This window comes from Grampus griseus (assembly GCF_964374135.1).
Source record: "Grampus griseus genome assembly, chromosome: 6".
NCBI classification, from domain to species: Eukaryota; Metazoa; Chordata; class Mammalia; order Artiodactyla; family Delphinidae; genus Grampus; species Grampus griseus.
The window spans coordinates 102,796,630-102,818,117 of record NC_139000.1 but is presented as its reverse complement, the minus strand read 5'-3'; the positions used below and the strand labels follow the sequence as shown (position 1 = coordinate 102,818,117).

General features: G+C 36.3%; 1 protein-coding gene across 3 annotated transcripts in view; it reads right to left on the bottom strand.

Moving 5' to 3' along the window:
- PPP2R2A (protein phosphatase 2 regulatory subunit Balpha) overlaps nt 1-21,488 on the bottom strand; it is an 83,830-nt gene that overhangs the window by 23,094 nt on the left and 39,248 nt on the right. For 2 of the 3 annotated variants that reach the window (XM_082655796.1, XM_082655798.1), the window contains one exon: nt 6,556-6,653. In XM_082655796.1, the coding sequence (XP_082511922.1) occupies nt 6,556-6,653 (98 nt within the window). The remainder of the gene's footprint in view (nt 1-6,555; nt 6,654-21,488) is intronic. The other variant, XM_082655797.1, reaches the window with a different exon arrangement.

The following is a 21,488-nucleotide window of genomic DNA, read 5'->3' as shown; positions in this document are numbered from 1 at the left end:
TTCTTCCAAATGACACATGCACTTGTTTCCACTCAGGGTTTGCAATAGTCTCTTCACTTCCCTGACTGAGACTGAGATTAATGCAAGAAAACATTAGAAGTTACAGAATGATACATACAACATGATACTTTTTCTACAAAACAAAGTAGAGCCCCAGAATAAACACAGATACATAAATTGATCTCTATTCATGTGATGGGATGATTTTGGATTTTTATCTTATTCTTTGTGGAAATGATACACAGTTTTCATATTTTCCACGATAAACATATTAAGAATAATCAAGAGTTAAAAATGACTTCTTTGAAGGAACATCACTTGATGTTCTATAACAGCTAATTCTAAATATATAAAAAACTGCCTTGTGTTTTTACTAACTTCCTCTGCCTTAAATGAAACTCTGTGAAAATACAGAAAATATTTACTTTGCTCCTAGACCAAAACATAAAAAATTTTAGGAAACATTAAATGTATTTTCCTTTGATCACATAAAAATGAGAAAAAAAAAGGACTTTTTTTTTTTTTTTTTTTTTTTGCGGTACGCGGGCCTCACTGTTGTGGCCTCTCCTGTTGTGGAGCACAGGCTTCAGACGCGCAGGCTCAGCAGCCATGGCTCACGGGCCCAGCCGCCCCACGGCATGTGGCATCTTCCCGGACAGGGGCACGAACCCGTGTCCCCTGCATCAGCAGGCGGACTCTCAACCACTGCGCCACCAGGGAAACCCCAAAAAAAGGACATTTTTAAGCTTCCAAATAGAGCACTAAGAAAACTTACTGTTTTTTAATGCTCCTTTAATTCTATTACTTGTTAGAGACAACCATTTGTTTTATATTTCAAAATGTAGTTGACCCTTGAACAACATGGGGGTTATGGGTGCCAAAATCTAAAATAGTCAATGTGCTATCATTCAGATTATCTAACTACCCAGGATAATTTATTTCTAAAGCATGACACAGAATAAGAGCAGGGCATAGGGCAAAAAATTTTAATTACTGGGAATATTACGAGGTAAACTGAGACTAGCAATCTGGATAACAGATGGCTGAACAAGAGGGGTGGCTGGCTGGATGAGTAAATACAAATGAGGACTAGAACCCAGGTCTTTAAACGTGCAGGTCTTTCAAACTCGTTCCAACTTTTCCTTCTCTAAGCCTCTATAGAGAAAACATCATACCTTAATGGCTACTATTAAAAAGTCTGATAAGTACTTTTCTCATTACTATAAAGTTAATGAAACTGATTTTCTTGTGTGATTTATACCACTTAGGCTCATTACTTAGAGGAGTAAGATTTTTTTTTCATTGTGGATGTTCATCCCAATTTATACAGAATTAGCTTTTTTTTTTACCTACTTGACTAGCTGTGTGATCTTAGAGAAGACATTTATCTTCGCTAAATCTCAATTCATTTATAAATCTGTAATAAATTGAGACATAGTAAGTGTGCATAACATCTTCGTTATTTTACTATGAAGATTAATAAGATTTAGGGAGCTTGGCAGAGGGTCTGGCATATAAACTGTTGTTGCTATACCCATGTCAGAATGGGAAAAGCAATGGACAGGGAATTGGGATATAAGGGTTCTAGAGCAAGGGTTCACTTCTTTGTTAACTGTACAACTTTCCACGAGTAAACCTGCTGTCTGAGCCCCCCAGTTTCTTTATTGGTAAAAAGAGATTGCATTACCAGAGGTTACAAATTTGGGGCCCACAGACTACTCAACTCCCAAGGGTCCATGGGATTTTATAAACTCGGATGTGGTAGAAATTTACATGTTACTTTTACTAATCTCTAGCTGAAATTCAGCATTTCTTTCAATTATGGATGTAGCAGCAGGCCACAGTATTAGCAATACCATGACTTTGTCACTATAGAAATGACATGTTTTAAAATCACACTTCAGCTGTTAGTCACAAAAAAACACATATTGCTCAAAAATAAGTATTTTTAATAAATTGAAAAATATATTTCAATAGTTTCCTTCACAATCCTATGTATTTTATGCAATTAAAACATTCTTGAGAAGTCCACAGACTTTACCAGGCTACTGAAGGAAGCTACGGCACAGAAAGGATTAAGAACCCCTGCAAACCCTATAAATTTTAGCTCTTAATTTCTATGAACACACCATATACATATAAAGTTCAAAACAGGCAAAACAAATTCACGGTTAGTTCGGGATAGGGGCTAGTAGTGACAGGATAGAGAGGCTTCTGGAGTGCCAGTAATATCCCATTTCTTGACCCAGATGATAGTTACACAAATGTATTTGTTGTGAAAATCCATAGAACTGTACACATATAATTCTATGCATTTTTCTATATGCATGATCTATCTTGGAAAAACAGTTTAAACATATTTTTAGAAAAGATAGACTTGAAGCTGTATTTTGGAGCTTCATTATCCTGGTATTGGAATGCAGTCAATTTTAATTTTAATTTTCTAACAGGTTAAGTCCCCAAAGGAGTTTATTAAAAGTAAGTAAGTAAATGAATGAATGAATAAATAAATAAATAAAAAGAGGAAAAGTGATGGTGTCTCTCTGGCTTCCAGAAATTCTGACTTAGTGGTTTTGAAGTGCAATCTAGGAATCTGCATTTTAACATTCTGGTTAAAATTTTTAGGTGGTTAGCTGCACTTTTAGGTGATTCTAACATTTTGTACTCTGAAAGCACAACCTTAGATTAAAAAATTGAATGAAAAATGAAGACAGGTAAAGCCCGGTAGCTTAGAAAAGGAAGCTTATTTTATAGATATTTTGATTTGGAAGAAACCACAGTGGTAGTATTTTCTTGAACTTCTCATATTCTTTCCACAATATTCCTGACAGATGGGCATCCAATTCTTGTGTACTTATTTCCATACACAAAATAAACTAATCTCTTCTTCCACATGAACCCCTAAGTTACAAGACTCTTCGTAGTCTCTTCTTCTCCTGGCTTTACAGCCTTAGTCCCTTCAACCATCACTCTCCAATGTCTCTAAATCTGCTATTCTGCTTGGCGCACGGGAAGTACTATGTTAAGTGAACAGTGCCACATCACTCTAAAACAGTAGGATCTGTCCCTTCACTTAAACAACTGACTAAACCAAGCCCTTTCTATAAACGATATTGAATTCTGTTACACCACATCTTGATTTTGAGTCCCATTCCAGTCTTTCTAAATAATTCAGAAAGGGAATACAAACATATTAACAATACTATCCATCTTTTGAGATAAGCACACTAAGCTTTCTTCTGTACTCTGTTAAGGAGTTTTGGGAATACCACATTAAGAACAAAAAAATGAGAAAGAAATCCTAGAAAGTAACCAGCAGTCACAGAAAACAGAAAACAAATGCTGCATAACGATCCAGAAAGAAATCAGAAAGGAACCACCTCTCTGCTCACTTTTATCCTTAACTGTCCCTTAAAAATATCAACCCTCCCCCAACACTTTAGCTTATCATGTATATCAAAAAGCCTCAGAGGAACGAGAAGAAGTTCTGAGCAATCCAAAGCCAACAGGAAATCAACTACCTCAACAACTACTGATCACCTAATATGAGCACCCACAGAAACAAAGATCCCTTAAAAACTACGGAACACCACAACGTAACAGCTGCATGGAATCTCCCTCCAAATTATCATTATCAGAAGGAATGTATCCCACCATCCACTTTGTTGTCAAAAGCCATTATATACAAGCTGTGAAAATTAGTAAGATGGGTCAGTTATTTCAGGACATGCTATAAAGAACACTGGATTAGACTCAAAATTTTGGACTCTGACCATGTGATGCACATGATGCCTAAAATCGATTTACCCTTGTGCCTCAATTTCCCTACACACCCTGCTTCTATCACAGAGATTCTGTCAAATAGAAAACTATTCAAACGTGTTAGTTATAAAAATACTATTAAATAACAGCAGAAAATGTTACAGGAACACCAGGCTGAAATATACTCGAACTGAATGAAGACCCTGTTTATTGACCACCCAGTTTCTCTGCCTGGGAAACAGATGGACAGGCAGCAAAGTGTGCCTGACAGGATGACAGGAAGGGGACCTGCCACACCTGAAGGGTAAAAGTGAGACAGAAAGGTGGGTTAAAGATGTCAAAGTTTGATGTGCAAGGTTCACTGCTGCTACAGTATGATCTTTTCTTCTTAATTAAGGGCAATAAAAAGAGTGAGTGGAAATACGTAAATCTCCAGTCAAGTGAGTTTTAGCCAGGAACGCTGACACTGCAGACGCGATAGTTCAAGCATCATTGTGCTTTGCAAAGAGAGCTAGCATCATCATCAGGGTCTAAGAAATGCTCACTTGTTAAGCGCCAGTGTACCTTGGAATGGATGTATAATAGCTGTGGTTGTTAGAAAAGGCTGGATTAAAATTTAGAGATCCAAGTTCTAATCCCAGAGCTTTGCTATTAAACTAAGCAATATAACTTTGTTATGTAAACTTTTGCTAGGATTTACCTAAATATTAGGAAAAGACTATCTCTAGGCTTTCTTCCAGTTTTTAAACTGTAACACTATTTTACAGACGTATAGCTATGAACTCATAAAATCTAACCTAAATATATTAGGTATTGATATAAATGTAAGGTACACACATTTATAACCAACGACATAGACGCTGAATGTCCTGAAGACAGCATTATATTAGAAGCTCCAGTATAAGACGGGGCTTAAAAATGTGGAAAATATATTAGGTAAAGTGCATCAGATTAATATTAACAAGATCAAGTTTCAAGAGGGAAAGCCAATAATTACCATCTTTGTTATTTAATCTATATCCCTTAAAAAATACAGATATTTACATTAAATAATTTTCAAAAGACACGCTACTAATCTGAGTTTCCAGATAATTAATTTTTGTCTTTAACTCTTAAATGCAGTTAAGAATGACAGACAACTTACACTTTTAAATAACACAAAGCCCCCATTTGAAATGTAGGCTCTCTCAGAAACCCTCAATGTAAAGCCCTTCAAGATGGAAGTGCCTAGGAAGCAAACTTAATTTTAAATGCTTTTCTCCAAACACCCTTCTTTAAAACAAAAGTGTAGACTGCCATTAATTTTCAGTTAAAAAAAAAAATACACGGAAGGGCAGAAAATGCCTACGGGAAAGCCAGCTCTAAATTCTGCATAACAAAATTAACACTCACATTTTGGTTACCTAACATGAAAGACATTAGAGCGCACTGAGAGATAACATGTTGGAAGTTCTGGGTTCTGGTTGTTGGCTCTGCCACGAAGAAATCAAGTGATCTCTTAATAGCCTGGCTTTCTCATTTGTAAATAAAGGGAAATGGTAATGACCTGTAAGGTTCCATTTCGACTCTTAAGTATTTCAAAATTCTTATGGTCACATTTTTTAGCTGCTTGAAAACAGGAACAGAAAACTGATTTTGCCCCCCTTCCCACATGATCATTCTCTGTCAAGAAAAGCTTGAGTCTTATTTTCATATTTTCTTCCAACCAAAAAAAAAATAATAAATAAAAGGAGACATATTTAGTGTTTGTGCATCTTCGAATCAGACACTATTAATCATTTCTTTTAAAATTAAATTACCTACCTCACTGGGTGTTGTGAGGATTAATTCATTAGTGTTTGTAAAGCACTTTGAGATCCTCAGGTCAAAGGCGCTATAGAAGTGCAAAGTAGTAGTATTATTACTAGATTCTTGCTTATTTAAGGAATTTCACAATCCTTTAAAAGCTAACTCTGTGTTATGATTTAGACATTTATTTGTAAAACCCTGCATTTTATCCACATTACTTTTAACTCTTCTTGAATATCTTATAGATAGACAGGGGCAGAATGTTTGGAAACAAATGATAAAGGTTTAACTTTGATCTACAAATGGAGGGAGAGACTAAGGGAAAATCCATTGTGACAAATTTTGTTCAGCATAAAATTTTAGTGAGAAATCTTGTCAATCAGATTTAGAAGTGTGCCTAAGTTGTACCCAAAACAAAACCAAACCCTACTTTAATCACAGATTCTGTAATGAGAAATTCCTTTCTTCAAAGAGAAAGGGAAACAATTTTCAAATCAACTCCACTTTAAGAGGGGTACTGAGCTTATAAATTACGTTACATGCGTATACATGCAACTGTCATTTAAAACCTTTATACTTAAATCACAGTAATAGTATTAGTATAAACTGATGTCAAAATAATTAAGCAGCTTTTTCTTTAAACTACGCTCCCACCCCCAATTACACAAAGCAAACTATGCACTGAAAAGAGGTCAAAGCAATTTTGCTTTTATGGAATTTTAAGAGGAAAAAAAAAAGAGGGCCAAGGCTTTAAAACCAGTTAAAATCTTTTATTCCACACTTCCCACCCCTTTCTCTAACCAAATCTTTTCACAATTAAAACAACACACACACGTACACATACACACACACAGAGCTAAGAGAATCAGAGCCATCTATACATTGGATACTCTGCTCGATAAACACACTTTACAAATCTGCCAACATCCTCTGATGAGATTCTCCAGCATAAGCTCCAGTCCCAAGAGCAAACTGAAATTTAGATATTAAACTTTAAATACTTACCTCCTGCTCCTGTTGAAAGATGACGACTCTACCACCTTTATCTCCGGTTGCTAGTAATTCTCCAGAATGATTAAATTCTACTGTAGAAATTATATCTGCTGTATAAGTGAAACAAAAATGAAAAAAAGACATTAGTTCTTTCTCAACTCACTATAGAGTTTCTTAATGAGAACTTAGCATGTTTTTCCTAATATATTCCAAGTCTATATATCAACCTGCCATCAGAAATAAAGTAAATCTAAAGTTCTTTCATGAATATTTTGCTTCACCCAGAAGAAAAAAAACTCCCCAGAGTAAACCAGTGACACTATTTTAACAAACAGGAACACGACAAATAATAAACACAAGCACTTTATTAATATTTCACTAAATTCATGAATGTAAGGAAATCAACAATTTGTGAAACATTCTATGACAGCACCATTAAACATTAATATCGATAATTATTGTGCTAATTTTCTTTCTGATATACTTTTGATAAGCTTCTTTATGCAAACCCAAAAATGGTCTATAAAATTAAGACAGATATAAATAAAATGGGGAAATTTTTAAAATGTAAAAATAATTGCAGGTGGAAATTTAACAATCATAAATATATAAATTAAAATTATGGCTTCTTAAACAAATGTTTGCAAATAGAACACACTTATACCAGCAATGCTTTGTGCTATGCACCTTCAACATGCACAGCTCTTCTTGTGGCTCCCAAACACAGCAGGGGCTACTAGAATCAGTCATGTTACACCCAAAGTCGGTGCTAACTTCACAGTCAAGTTCAAATAAAATTATCAGGGTTTTTTTCCTTGCTTTTTGACACCAGAGCCATTTTCCTAAAGAAAAAAATCTAAGTTACAGAATTGGGCATTAAGATAAAGCAATTACACTAAACAATTCACCATTTTCACAAGCATTATGCCATATTAGGAAAGACCCTATCATACGCATGTTACATAAACAATCAAACTTTTACCATAAGAGAAGGGTCATTTTCTTGCCTATATTAGCTAACCGTAAGAATTTTAAAATGTAACTTTATATAGTAAAGAACACTGTATACTTTAAATTTTAAAACTTACTGACCAATGTATTGTATCATATCAATAACCTGTCCAGCACAGCATTCTACCATTTTTTCATTTTAGTGATTTTTCCAAGTTCAGCTTGATTTTAGAAAGCTTTCTTTGCTTCCTCCATTGTCTAGGTCCAAGGCACCTTACCTTTTTGGAACACTCTGAGAACCTACTGAAAGTTCACATGCTCTCCCAAGAAACTGTACATATTTAAGTACACACAAAAATTTGCATATAATTTCAAAAGGTTTGGACAGCATCCCACCTCCAGGTTAAAACCTTTAGCCCAGACAACTCACCGTGGCCGGTGGTATCAGGAGGAAAGAATAAATCTAGTGTTTACACTACATGCAAATGCAACACCACGGTGTAAAACTGAATATACTGTACTATTCTGTAAAGCCCAACATCTAAATACTTAAAAGCCATTCTATTAGGTGCTCTGTACTGTATTTACCTCTGTAGTAAATATAATAAAGGATTAAAAACATACATAGTCCCTGCACTTAAAGCACATTATAGTATAGTTACAGAGAGAAAGTAAGTAGGAGCTAACAATATCAGAACAAATAGTTACATCTTATTTGAAGGTTAGATTCTAAAATCAGGGAATAAGGTAAAAGCCATACATAGTAAAAATTATCTTTAAATTCAAATCCCTCAGACAGACACCACTTTGGAAATGTAAACTCTTTCTCTTGTTCTTTTAAGTCCAACTCAGCCAATTTTCCCTACAGCATTGATAGCTTGTGGTTTCTTTGGCTAACTCATCAAATGAACTAGTTAATTTGAATATAAAGTCATGCTTCACGAAAAACACCTTCTCTCTCGACTGTAGTGTATGCTCTTGGCTTGGTGAAATGCTCACACCCGATACCAACTCCAGATTCATTCTCCTTTTCACTCAATGGAATAACAGGAAGAGTAGGCTCAGTATTTAAATTATTTCCTCTCTCCCCAGGTCCAAATTGTTGCAACCACCTAAATTAATTCCTTGTTAGGTAGATGAACTATTACAGATAAGACTTAGCAGGGCATATGTCAGTGATCACGGTAAACAGGGCATATGTCAGTGATCACGGTATGACCAGCCTGGCTGGCCTCTCTGTTGGGCAGTAGTAAAAAGCAGGGAGGACAGAATGCTGCAGGATGGGCTCCATTTCTAATGGGGAGAAATGTCGATCTTCCTTAGGTGAACTGGACAGGGGGAAATCTAGAGGTGATTAAGTCAGTAAGGAGATCATTATAATAAGAGGATTGAGGAGATCTGGGATGGGGGTGGTGGCAGTAGGGATTCCACACCTGTATTATTCTTAGAGACAGAACAAGAATCAAGAAATAAAACAGCAGGCACAATACCCCCAAGTACTGAAGACGTTACTGACTCACATAGCTGGTTATAATGAGGTCACTGAACATCGGATGGGGAAGGGAAGGAGACGTGTGTGCACGTGCATGGGGGGAGCACATGCATGGGGTGTGGAGGGGAGGAAGGAGAAGAGGAAAAGACCAATAATTTAGTGCAGGATGCAACAGGAATAGTAAGACATCTGCCCTTACAATGTGTCACTTCTTATGCTAAGAATGGTTATTTTACAACAAGAACTGCAGAGTAAAGTGAAATGATACGTGTTTAGTACCAAACCAGCTTTGCAGCAAGGGTACAAAACTCTAAGAGGTACACTTGAGACAGGCTGAGGAACCCTAGAAACAAACGGCCTACACAGCGAGAGGCTGAACGTCAGGAAACGACAAGAAACAAAGATCTAGACCATAAAAGTCAACCCACTTTAAATCCTTGAGGGAGAGAAATATTGAGTGAAAGGCATACAATTTTCTCATTTTAGATATTTTTAAGACACTACTGTTTGTGACTATCTTGCCAAAAGCCAATGAACGAACAGAAAATTTTAGAAATAGCTAACCAAGCCACTGACGCTTAGTGAGTAGCGTAGAGGAATTTTATTTGGGGGAGGGGTGGGCAGGCAGACTCATGGCCTCCTTGCTGTGATTTTTATACTGCATATATTTAATATAGCCATATTTCAGATAAGTAAATTATTTTCCTGCCTTGTATGATGAAGTTAAATAGGTACTACGCCATGGTGTTCCCTCCTCCTTCCCCACAATAAAAGAAAGGGGAGAAAAGAAACACCATGATTTCTGGATGCCTGGCCATCCACACATGTGTGAGAGAGCCACCATATACACAAGCACCTATTAAATCTCCAAGTGTACGACTGCTTTTAAAGTTTTTTTGAGTTGTAAAATGCCTAGATCTCACAAGGTCTCACTGAGAATATGACATATAAAAATGATGAATAAAAGGGAGAATAAGATCAAATTCTGCTTTGTAGACCAAGAAAAATATCCAGGAATCCGTTATGGAGTATGCTGTGAAACTGAGCTTTGAGCTGTATGTGCTTCTACACCCTGGCGTGCCAAGAAGGGGATATGGGTTTGCCTGGATACGGCAAGCACCCAAACCTGTAACCTCCAGTTCTGAGAAAGCTCTTTACCTCAGTTTACCTCAGTGTGCCATACAAACATTTCTGTTTTCAAGTGTGCCAGGATGTGTAAAAGATGAGGAAGCATGGCTCTAAAAATAGTGCTCCCACATCATGTGCACTGATACCCAAATGAGGTTGGTCAAACACTGCTATCTATGTATTTGAAAGTAACAGTAATTCTGCTCCTAGAAAATATTCTTCTAATGTTCTGATTCCTATGCCATTGAAAAATATTACAGAGTAGATGACTGCAGGAAGTCTACAACAGCACTGTTCGACAGAACTCTCTCGTTCCCATGGAGGTGTCCTATATCTGCGCTGTTCAATACAGTAATCACTAGCCACATGTGGCTCCTGAATTTTTAACTTTAGCCATGTGTCTAGGGGCTATCATACTGGACAGCCTAGGTCTAAAACATTACAGAGTGGACACTGACTTCTACTGCAAAGCCAAGAATGCTGGAACTAGGAGAATTTTGAACCTTTAAACAGTGCACTATGGGTAAAACAGAACTACTGTGCACACACACACCCAGATTGTTACCTCAAGGAGCAGGCTGAAAATATAAATGCATTTCATGAAAATTTAGATTCCTGGATACTATTTTTAAAACAAACTGTTAATGAAAGCCTCAAAAACTTGAGAACACTTTACTCTTGAGATTAAAGTCACTATCATATACTTTAAAAAGGCAAAGACATTAACCTCACTGTTAGAGTCATATTACTGAACTCAAGGCAGGGTCCGGTATAACACATCAACTAGGTCTGTTCTCATAAACCAATAAAAAACTTCCTCTTCTAAAGAGAAAAATAAGAATCTTTCCTATGACCAATAAAAATGTTATTTCACAATGGAAAAAAACACCTGTGTTAATCATCTAAAGAACATTCTAATACAGTTAATAAAAAGGAAGGACTCTATCAGAACATCAGACAACGGTCCTACTGTGCCTTAAGTCAACACACAGCCATTTTAGGCACACACTAAAGCAAGATTTAAAAGGCACAATCTGATTTTTGGTAAGAAAACTTAACACAATGTTTTTGACCTTTGTTATGATATTCTATATACTATTAATAAAAACCAAGGAATTTATAATGTGTTACACAAAATGGAACTCTAATTTCTTCCAACCTCTTCGTTCTAGACTGTCAGCGCCCAGGTTTCCTCCTAAGAAGGTGAAATAATCACTTTCTTTTGGGGGTGGAACGGTAATTGGTGGTGGTGGGAATGACAACAGCAGTGTTACTGGTCTTTTTTCACTTCATCAGGCACACCACACCATCCCCTTGTTACCTACCTTCTCTATTTCTTATGTACTCTAATAAACAGAATAGGACACAATCAATCAGACAACCGAAGGTTCGAAAGTATAACACGCTCAGCATAAAAATCAGATGAGGGAAAATTACTAGATAGTATCTATAAATGGTAGTAATTAACAATAATGACTAAATATTAAGTGATCAAATTATTATTAGCTCTGACATTCTCTAAATACTTCAACTCCTGCACTGTAAGACACTTTATGGGGTTACTCATTGATTTTATAATTCCATTTCAGGACTACAGTCCAAATAAATAATTTGAAAGAAACCAATTAAAATTAGTACCAACACGGTTATAGGTGAATTATTTACATACAGGCATACTTCATTTTATTGCACTTCCCTTTACCATTCTTCGCAGGTACTGCGTTTTTTTACAAATTGGAGGTTTGTGTCAGCCCTGCAAGGACGAAATCTATCAGCACTATTTTTCCAACAGTATTTGCTCACTTCCTTTCTGTGTCACATTTTGGTTATTCTCTCAATATGCCAAACTTTTTCATTATTATTATTATTTTATTTTTAACAGTGATCTGTGATCAGTGATCTTTGATATTACTATTGCAAAAAGATTATGACAGCAGTTTTTTTAAATAAAGTGTTTTTTCAATTAAGGTATGTACATTTTTTTTTAGACATAAATGCTATCACACACTTAACAGACTACAGTGTAGTGCAAACAACTTTTATATCCGTTGGGAAACCAAAAAATTTCATGTGACTCTATTTACTGCAGTCATCTGGAGCCAAACCCTCAATATCTGAGATGTGCCTGTTATGAAATAAGCTGAACGTATTTCAAACATCCGATAATGAGGAAATATAAAAGTAACCTCTAGTACACAGGTTGGAAAATTATGGCCCACCAGCTGTTTATGTAAATAATGTTTTATTGGAACCCAGCCATGACCATTTGTTTATATATTGTCTTTGGCTGCTTTCACTTGACAACAGCAGGGTTGAACAGTAGAGACAGACTGAAAATATTTACTATCTGGCCCTTTACAAAAAATGCTCCTCAACCCCTGCTCTAGAGTATTAATATAATTGGATATTAACATTAAATGAACAAATATGACTTATGTGGGTACAGAGACACAACAAACTAATGTCAAAGCACACACTGTCTACAGACAGGTACAACTATAATGTGCCAAGCACTATACTAAGTGAGCATTTACATATATCCTCATTTTATCCTTCTAATACCACTATGATATAGACATCATCTTCAATTAATAGGAGTGTACGAAAGCACGGAGAGATTAAGTAACTTGCCTATCACACCTCTGTCAAGTGTCAGAGCCAAGATTCAAATTTAGCAGGTGTGAACAATCATATGGATAAGGTGGCAGCACAGAATCCTATAAATCACTGGATGATGAATAAAGAAATAATATATGTGTTCAGTTTACTGCTTCTTTTTCATTGCCAAAATGTCCGTGTTCAATAAAACATTTAGAGTCAAACTACATCACCTTTATACTATTTACTAATGACCACATTACAGTTACTTGTAGCCCTACCATAAAACTGAGCATTTTTTTCAGCACCTGCTATATTCAAGGGGCTGGGTGATCCAGTCGAAATTCTACCGTCTAAAGGGGCTTAAAGCAGAATGTAATCACAACAGATAAACAGTTAACCAAGAAAAGATTTAGTAAATGTTTAAGAGAACCAAAGAAGGAATATTGTAAGGCAAAATAAACAATTATAAAATGAATTCTAAGCATAAAGACTGAGTAAATATATAAAGATGCTCCCTTCATTTTAAAAATAAATGGGGAGGAATCAACTAGAATAAGCTGCTTACATATTTTTACCCATCTGGATTATAGATTCCCAAAAGTTTCACTTGAAACAGTTAACATAGCATCCACTGAATGCTGACAAACCTGATGCTGTATTTTTCTCAATATGATTAGTCTTTATTTAAAAAAAATTTTTTTACTGACCTAAGAGAATTTTTATTGTTAAATACAGATACACTTTTTAATGAAACAAGAATGTGCAGTATTTTTTCAATAAAATTATGTCAGATCACAAACATTTTTACTTAATCCTAAATTTAACTTAACCTGGTCCAACCTGTTATTTATTCTTATTCCGCCCAGAAAAAAATGCATATACTTTAACCCGTGTCGCAAATTCACTTGCTCACAAAAACATTACTGAGCACTTACTGTGCTATCACTGAGACATCAGTATTAAGAGCCCCCCCATAAGAGCAGCTCACACTTACACAGTGCTGGGTACTGTGCTAAGTACCCCTCAATATGATTAGTCTTTAAAGCTAAGTAACATAGAAGAAAATTTAAAGGTTAAAATTCATAAAATACTATAAACACTGCTGCAGCAAATAATTCTAAAAAATTCAGGCCTAGCTACTTTATGCACCACAAGATAGCATAAATCTCATGACAAGAGGTTCACAAAAATTCTATGAATAACCACTGTTTCTTAAAATTCTACATTTTTGATATTATCTCAAAAGGGACCACTCTGACGAAAAAAGCAAGCGTCTGCGAAGACTTGCTGCAAGAGCACCTGCCAGCGTGGCCTTCTAGGTATCAAATGAAACTTTCACACCTGGAAGAAAATGAGCTTATTAGCAAGTTGACTATACTGAATCTTGCCTTTTTGCAAATAATATTTAATTTCCCACAAAACTCTACTAGGTAATCAGTCTCCTTTCCTTTTTGTTACATTTCAGTAAAAACAAAGGTTAACAAAGAACACTACAGCTAACTGCATAAACGAAGATGTCCCAAAAAAGTACCAATAAAAATGTGAAGTTAACTTTGCACTTCCTCTTTCAAAAGGCTGAAGTGAAAGACAGAAGTCAAAATTAAAAATCTGTAATTGGTCTTCCGCTTCTGGCCATGCGGGAGTAAGACAATCTGGATTCAACCTCTAGCTATGAATGACTAGAAAACGGAACAAAATATATGAAACTGTTTTCAGACAATGGACAACATGGAGTTTAGGACTGTGAACCCTTAGAGAAGAGTAAGTGAGCCCTGTATTTGCCCTAACTTACCACCTGGACAGTGCAGTGAGTCAGGAAGAATCCAAACATAGGCCAGCAACCTCACCGAGTTGTGGAGTCAGAAACTGGGGGTTAGGGAAAGCCAAAGCAGCTAGATTTTTGTGGATAGAGTACAAAGAGAAAGTTCAAGGGATCTACAGAGATCACTAAAAATCTTTGGTTTAGTACTGATCTGAAGACATGTGGTGTGCCACTCCACAAGGCCTAGAAAAGAACCATCAGAAAGTTTACAAGTGTTCAGAATAAAGAGGTCTCCCACTCAGTCAGAGTAAAGAAACCTCATAATTAATAAGGCATGAGGTAGAGTCCTCAGAAGGGTATCACCTTAGTGGTGAGACTAAGTCAGCACCATATTGAATTTGTCCTGACAAAGCTTAAAAGCAAACATTGAAAAACTGATCTCAAGTTACTTAAACACGTGCAAGGACGGAATCCGACAACAACGTAAATTCACGTCCGGCATCTAAAATCACCAGGAATGTAAGGAAGCAGGAAAATATGACCCATAACCAGAAGAAAAACAAACCAATAGAAACAGAACCAGAAATGACAAAAATGATGGAAGAATCATTTTTAGAAGACAAGGGCCTTAAAATAGCTGTTGTAAAAAAAAAAAAATAGCTGTTGTAAATATGCTCCATGTGCTCAAGACAAAGAAGGAACATGTGAAAATGAAAAGTACACAATTTGAAATGAAAGATACACCAGATAGGCTTAACAGATTAGATGCTGCAGTAGAAAAGGTCAAGAACTTGAAGGCCTAGTAACAGAATCAAAACAAAATGACGCAGAGTGGGGGGAGAAAGAGAACAAAGTCTTGATTTGTAGGACAATATCAAGTGTTATAACATACGTATCACTGCAGTCCCAGGAAAAAAGGTGGGGAATATTTGGAAAAATGACCAGTGCTCAAGCATGATGACAGTATATGTAGAATAATCCAACCAAGGGATAAATGCAGACTTACAAAGGTATACAGTAGTGGCAACTCAATAAACTCCATTAGTTTTTTGTTAGTGATGTGACTGCAAAATCATGAAGAATTCCAACATTTCAAAGCATAATCTTCCCCTGATTTACAAAGTAAACTTTAGTATACACATTAAACACATACTAAAAGTACCAAATAGAGTTGGGTTTTAGGCTTAGAAAATAAAGTCTTTTTCAGCACCAAGAACATTTGGCAGAATATTCTAAATCATGCAGACCATGGAACAACTTCTTCCTGTTCAAGACTGTCCTGCAAACTGCAGAATAGCTAGCATACTCAGCCCATGCCTAGTAAGTGCCAATAATGCCTTTAATCATTGGTAAAATTAGGTAAAAAAAAGAATTCAATAGGACTAGAGTCTACTAATATGTATATATTTGATAAAAGGTATGGTGAAGATATAATGGTCATAAATCTTCATACTCAAAGATTTTTACTTTATACTTCATATACTTCAGAGTTATTAGGAATAGAAGAGTTGACAATAATTAGAGAAGGTGGACAAATCCTTTTCCACACCTGACAGATTAAAAATAGGTAGGGAGGGCTTCCCTGGAGGCGCAGTGGTTGAGAGTCTGCCTGCCGATGCAGGGGACACGGGTTCGTGCCCCGGTCCGGGAAGATCCCACATGCCACGGAGCGGCTGGGCCCGTGAACCGTGGCTGCTGAGCCTGCGTGTCCGGAGCCTGTGCTCCGCAACGGGAGAGGCTACAACAGTGAGAGGCCCGCATACCGCAAAAAAAAAATAAAAAAATAAGTAGGGAGGCAGGGAAGGGAGAAAGGACAGACACTTGAAAAATATAATTGACACACACACACACACACACACACACACACACACACACACACACACACACACACACACACACACACACACACCCCTTCATACCAATATAAAAATACGTATTTCTTCCAAAGAGCTTTGCAATTTAAAAAACTCAGGTGCAGCGACAGAGCCCCTTAAAAAATTTTACTTATAAAGACCACATTCTCAATCACAATAAAATTAGCTAAAGATTAATAACCACTGGTTCTAATCAACCACTTAGTAACCTTAAAACTCTAAGGGCAAAGATAACAATCAGTACTGCAATAAAAATATTTTAAAAGATTTATAGGAACATAAGTATATAAATATTTAAGATAGTATTGTTCTTTTTTAAAAAAAGAGATACAACGATCACTATAAAACAAACCAACTTATAAAAACTGAAAGAATAAAAAACCTGAAATCCCACCACAAGGGATAACCATAGGTAATGAATGAACAATCTTTTAAGCAAACTCATGCAAATTGCAAAATTTGTATGAGATGTATTGATATTTATATATGTTATGACTTCTGTAAGACCAATTTCAGTAATGGAATTAAAATTAACTTTACTCTTTTTTTTTGATCACACAAATAACTACTTTGTAAAAAACTACAGTCATCTACTCTTAATCCCTCTTTTGAGAGAATTTCAGTATAGTATATCCTTCCATAGTTTGTCCACATGTACTTCCCATGCTCAGTACAAAAAAATATCTATTGTGCTGAGAAAGAATGTTATCTACATTATATCGCTGAGTTAAAAAAAAGTTACAAATCATATTTGATCCTACTGAACAGAAACAAAACGATCAGAGCATTACGGAATTGGTGACCAGAGCGTAGACAGGGAGACCTGTAACAGATACACGAATGACAGACGAATCTCTACAAAGTAAAAAAAAGTAATGAGGTAGCACTACACACCACTCAAATGACTAAACTTTTATCTAAAAATTGACAATGGCTGGTGCTGGTATTGAGCAACTGGAGCCCTCACATACAGTTGGTAGGAATGCAACCCACTTGGGGGGAAAAATTTGGCAGTTTCTCATAAAGCTAAAAACAAACACCATGCAACCCAACAACCACATTACTAGATGTTTACCCAAGTCAAATGAAAACTTATATTCACACAAAAATCTGAATGCAAATGTTTATAGCAGCTTTATTTGTAATCACCAAAAACTGGACACAAACCAAATGATCCTCAACTGGTGAATGAATAAACAAAATGAGGTATATATCCATGCAATGAAGCACCACTCAGCAAAAAAGAAAAAGGAACAAACTACCAATAGAAGCAGTAACATGGATAAAATTCAAAACGCATTATGCTAAGCGATAGAAGCCAGATTCAAAAGGCTACACACTACATGATTCCATTTATCTGACATTCTGGAAAAGGTATAACTACAGGGATAGGCGTGGGGTAGAGGTTGACTACAAGGGGACATGAAACTTTTTGGAGTGACGGACCTGCCTTTTATGTTGACTATGGTAGTGACTGTACGGTTTTTATCAAAGCTTGAAGAACTATACATAAAAGGAGAAATTTCACTGTATGTAAATTACACCATAAGAAAACAAGAACAAAATCCAACTACTGGAATCTCATCTCAGACATGCCAAAATCTGTCTCTTACGTTTTACTTACTGGTTACAAGATGCTTTCCTGCTCTAAAACCTTCAAGGTCCTCTAAGGATTACAGAAGATTTTTGAAGTACTGCCTGGCATTCAATCTCCTCCATAGTATGAAGACCTCCCTTAGGTATACCATCCTACTTCCTAGTACCATAGCACTCACCAAATTCTCTAGTGAAACTGAGGTTTTTACACCTCCCACATACATACTTTTGCCCACCCTCAACTACTTCTTTAGCTTGGATATATTGTCTACCTTGCCTGAAATACCTTCTTTCCTCTCCCCCTTCCTTCAGCCCTTCTGTATGTGCTCCATCAGGGGAAAAAAACAAACAAACAGAATTAATTCATATAAGATTTCTGGAGAGGTAGAACTACACCAGAAGATTAAAATCTATAGATGTAATAAAATAAAAATGTGATTTTTACACAATAACTAAATAGAAGACAAGTGGACTAGGAAAAATACTTGTATTTCTAGAAACAGTTCATATAACATAGGAGAACAATTCACAGAAGGGGAAATACTAGTAAAACATAAGGAACGAGCCAGTCAAATCAAATTAAATAAAATTTTTAACAAGACACCATTTTCTATCTCCTAAACTAGAGGGAAAATACTAATTGTTCATAAGGCTGGTATTTGCCTACACTGTATATAGAAGTATATATTATTACTGTAGAAAACTACTTCATAATTTATATCAGAAGCCACAAAGCATTCATTCCCTTGGAACTTCGCGTCACTTCATGTCATAAGTCATCATACTGAAATAATCCAAAAAAAATTTTAATGCATAAAGATACTAATGTCTTTAAAATATCTAAAATGTTAGAGAATATAAGAGAAACATCAATGTGCTTATCCTGCCAATATCCTTTCACATTCTGCTCTCATTTTCCCTGAAATCCTCCTCTCTTTTCACCCTTTCCCTACAAGCCCTGGCTCTTCATTAACCATTAGGGAAGAGCAACAAGACAACTGGGCAAACAGCCTCAGCTCTGCTATTAAGTAATAATTTGACAGTGAGTAAGTCGATTAATCTTCATGAACTTCAAATTCCTCATCTGCAAAGAAACACTGACAGATGATCTCTTCAGAGGATTTGTCTTGCACAGAGCATGTACACAACATATACTCAGACACTTAAACTCAACACATCTAAGGGAGGAAGAAAACAGAATAATGGCTGGAGAAAATTAACATGCTTTTGTTAGGATGCATAAACTTCTAATATGCAAAAACTGAAGACTTAAAAGAACAACACATCTGCAACAGTTGCATAACTCTACCCGTGACCACGGATCTCTGCGAGAGATCTCACTCTGACAAAAATGGATCCCAGATTTATTTCTTAACATGCAACTCATCAACAATAGTGATTTAATGAAAGTTACTTCCAGTTAGTTTTAAGCTAATCAGTGATGAAATAGGAATGGAACCCAGACAATGAGGCTGCTCTGCTCAACTTCAGCCACTGCTGCAGCAAAGCACCAGAGATCCTCATGTCATCTGTCGTTAACTCGCACACCTTCATGAGATGGTATCTTCCTCCCTTTTATACACAAGTCAGAAACTACTTAATACATGTACACATAACAGAAAAGTTCCCCATTTTTCAAGCGTCATGGAACAAAATCTACATAACACAAGAGTTAACTGAGCTGGATCTTTTCGTCTTCTATAAGTTTATTTTATCATAATTTTGGACTTACAGAAGAGTTACAAGGACAGTACAGAGAGTTCCCATCTACACTCACCTAGATTCTCCTATTGTTTACATCTTACATTACTATGGTACATTTGTCACAACTAAGGGATTAACACTTGAATATGATTACTAACTAAACTCCACAGTTTTGTTCAGATTTCACTAGTTTTTCCCTACTGTTCTTTTTCAGTTCCAGGATACCACATTAGCTTCCTATGGTCTGTGACAATTTCTCAGGCTTTTCTCGTTTCTGATGACCTTGACAGCTTTGAAGAGTACTGGTCAGGTACTTTGCAGCATGTCTCTCCATTTGGGACTGTGTTTTCCTCACAGCCAGTCTGCAATTATGGGTTACTGGCAGGAAGATCACAGAGAGGAGGTGCCATTCTTTTCACATCACATCAAGGGTACATCCTACCAGTATGACTTATTGATGACAACTGGATGACCTGGCCAAGGTACTGTCTGCCAAGTTCCTCCAGTCACTCCACCCCCCTAGAATGTACTCCGGAAGAAATCACTAAAGGGACAGAGAGAGAGAGGGAGAGGGAGTGCGTGTATGTTAAGCTCCAACCCTTTGAGGGGGAATAGCTAGTTAACTTATTTGGAATTCTTCTGTATAGGAAATTTGTCTCTTCTCCCTCATTTGTTTATCCAGTCAATCATTTATCAGTAGGAACTCACAGGCATTAATGTCATACTTTGGGTTATAATCTAATAATATGTAATTATTGTATTGCTCAAACTGTTCCTGATTTGGCCACTGAGAACTCTTTCAGACTGGCTCCTGGGTCCTTCTGACATATTCCCATCCTTCTGGTTTTTTTGAGCACTTCTGGAATATTTTTTTTAATGTGTAACTTTCAGGTATTAATATTACCACAAATTAAAGATGACTTCTAACTCATTCTATAGTTACATACTAAGTTTTAAGAACTGAATTCTCTCAGTTCTGAAGAGAAGTATAAATATACTGAGAACAAAAGGAATAACTAGAGCACCGTAACTAACTCTCATCCTTGGATTATCTGACCATGACTGAAATTTCTATCCTGGAATAGATTCTCATTTGGTCAGCTGAGGTTCTAACAGTTAAGAAACTGTGTGTGTTAGCCTTCTTAGAAGTCTTAGCACATGCCTACAACTTGGATTTCATAATTCTAATCTTCCTGTACTCACTGCTTTTTTTTCTTTTCAGATGTTGGGGAAGTGGGGTGAGAACACAGCAGGCAAACTACTCTCCGTTATAGTCAAGGGACTGCTGTCAAACCATCCTGGCACATAACAGCACAGAAATTAATTCTCATTTTGATCCAGTTTGTTTCAACACTTAAGAGTTCTCATTAAGAAGCCTGTTATCTTGTAAAGCAAATAACGTCTAATAAAGACATTAAAAAATAAAATAAATGTAAAAAAAAAAAAGCAGCATGTTACCCTTGTTCGGACACATGACCATTTTCACAGTCTTTTCTCCTCTCTTAATTTAGTATACCCTATGCGGAGAACACTGAACTTCAGGATTGCCCCACACAGCTAAGCAGAATATGATTCACCCAAATTTCTTCTCAAAGGTAACTAATTACTCCCTAGCATAGAAAATACTTTGCTGGATAATGTAGCTATAAAATGCTAGTTTTTTGATAAAGGGTAGGCAAGCTGAAGGTATAGTTATTTCCCTGCAGACCGCTATGATGTTCCTTTGTCACTGTTGACCTCTAGAGGGAGCTCAGAGTTCTTGTTACTTCTTCCCAAAGGTCAGGACACTCCTCCCACAAGTTTGCTGTAGTCAAAACTTAAGAACATTTTATTTCGG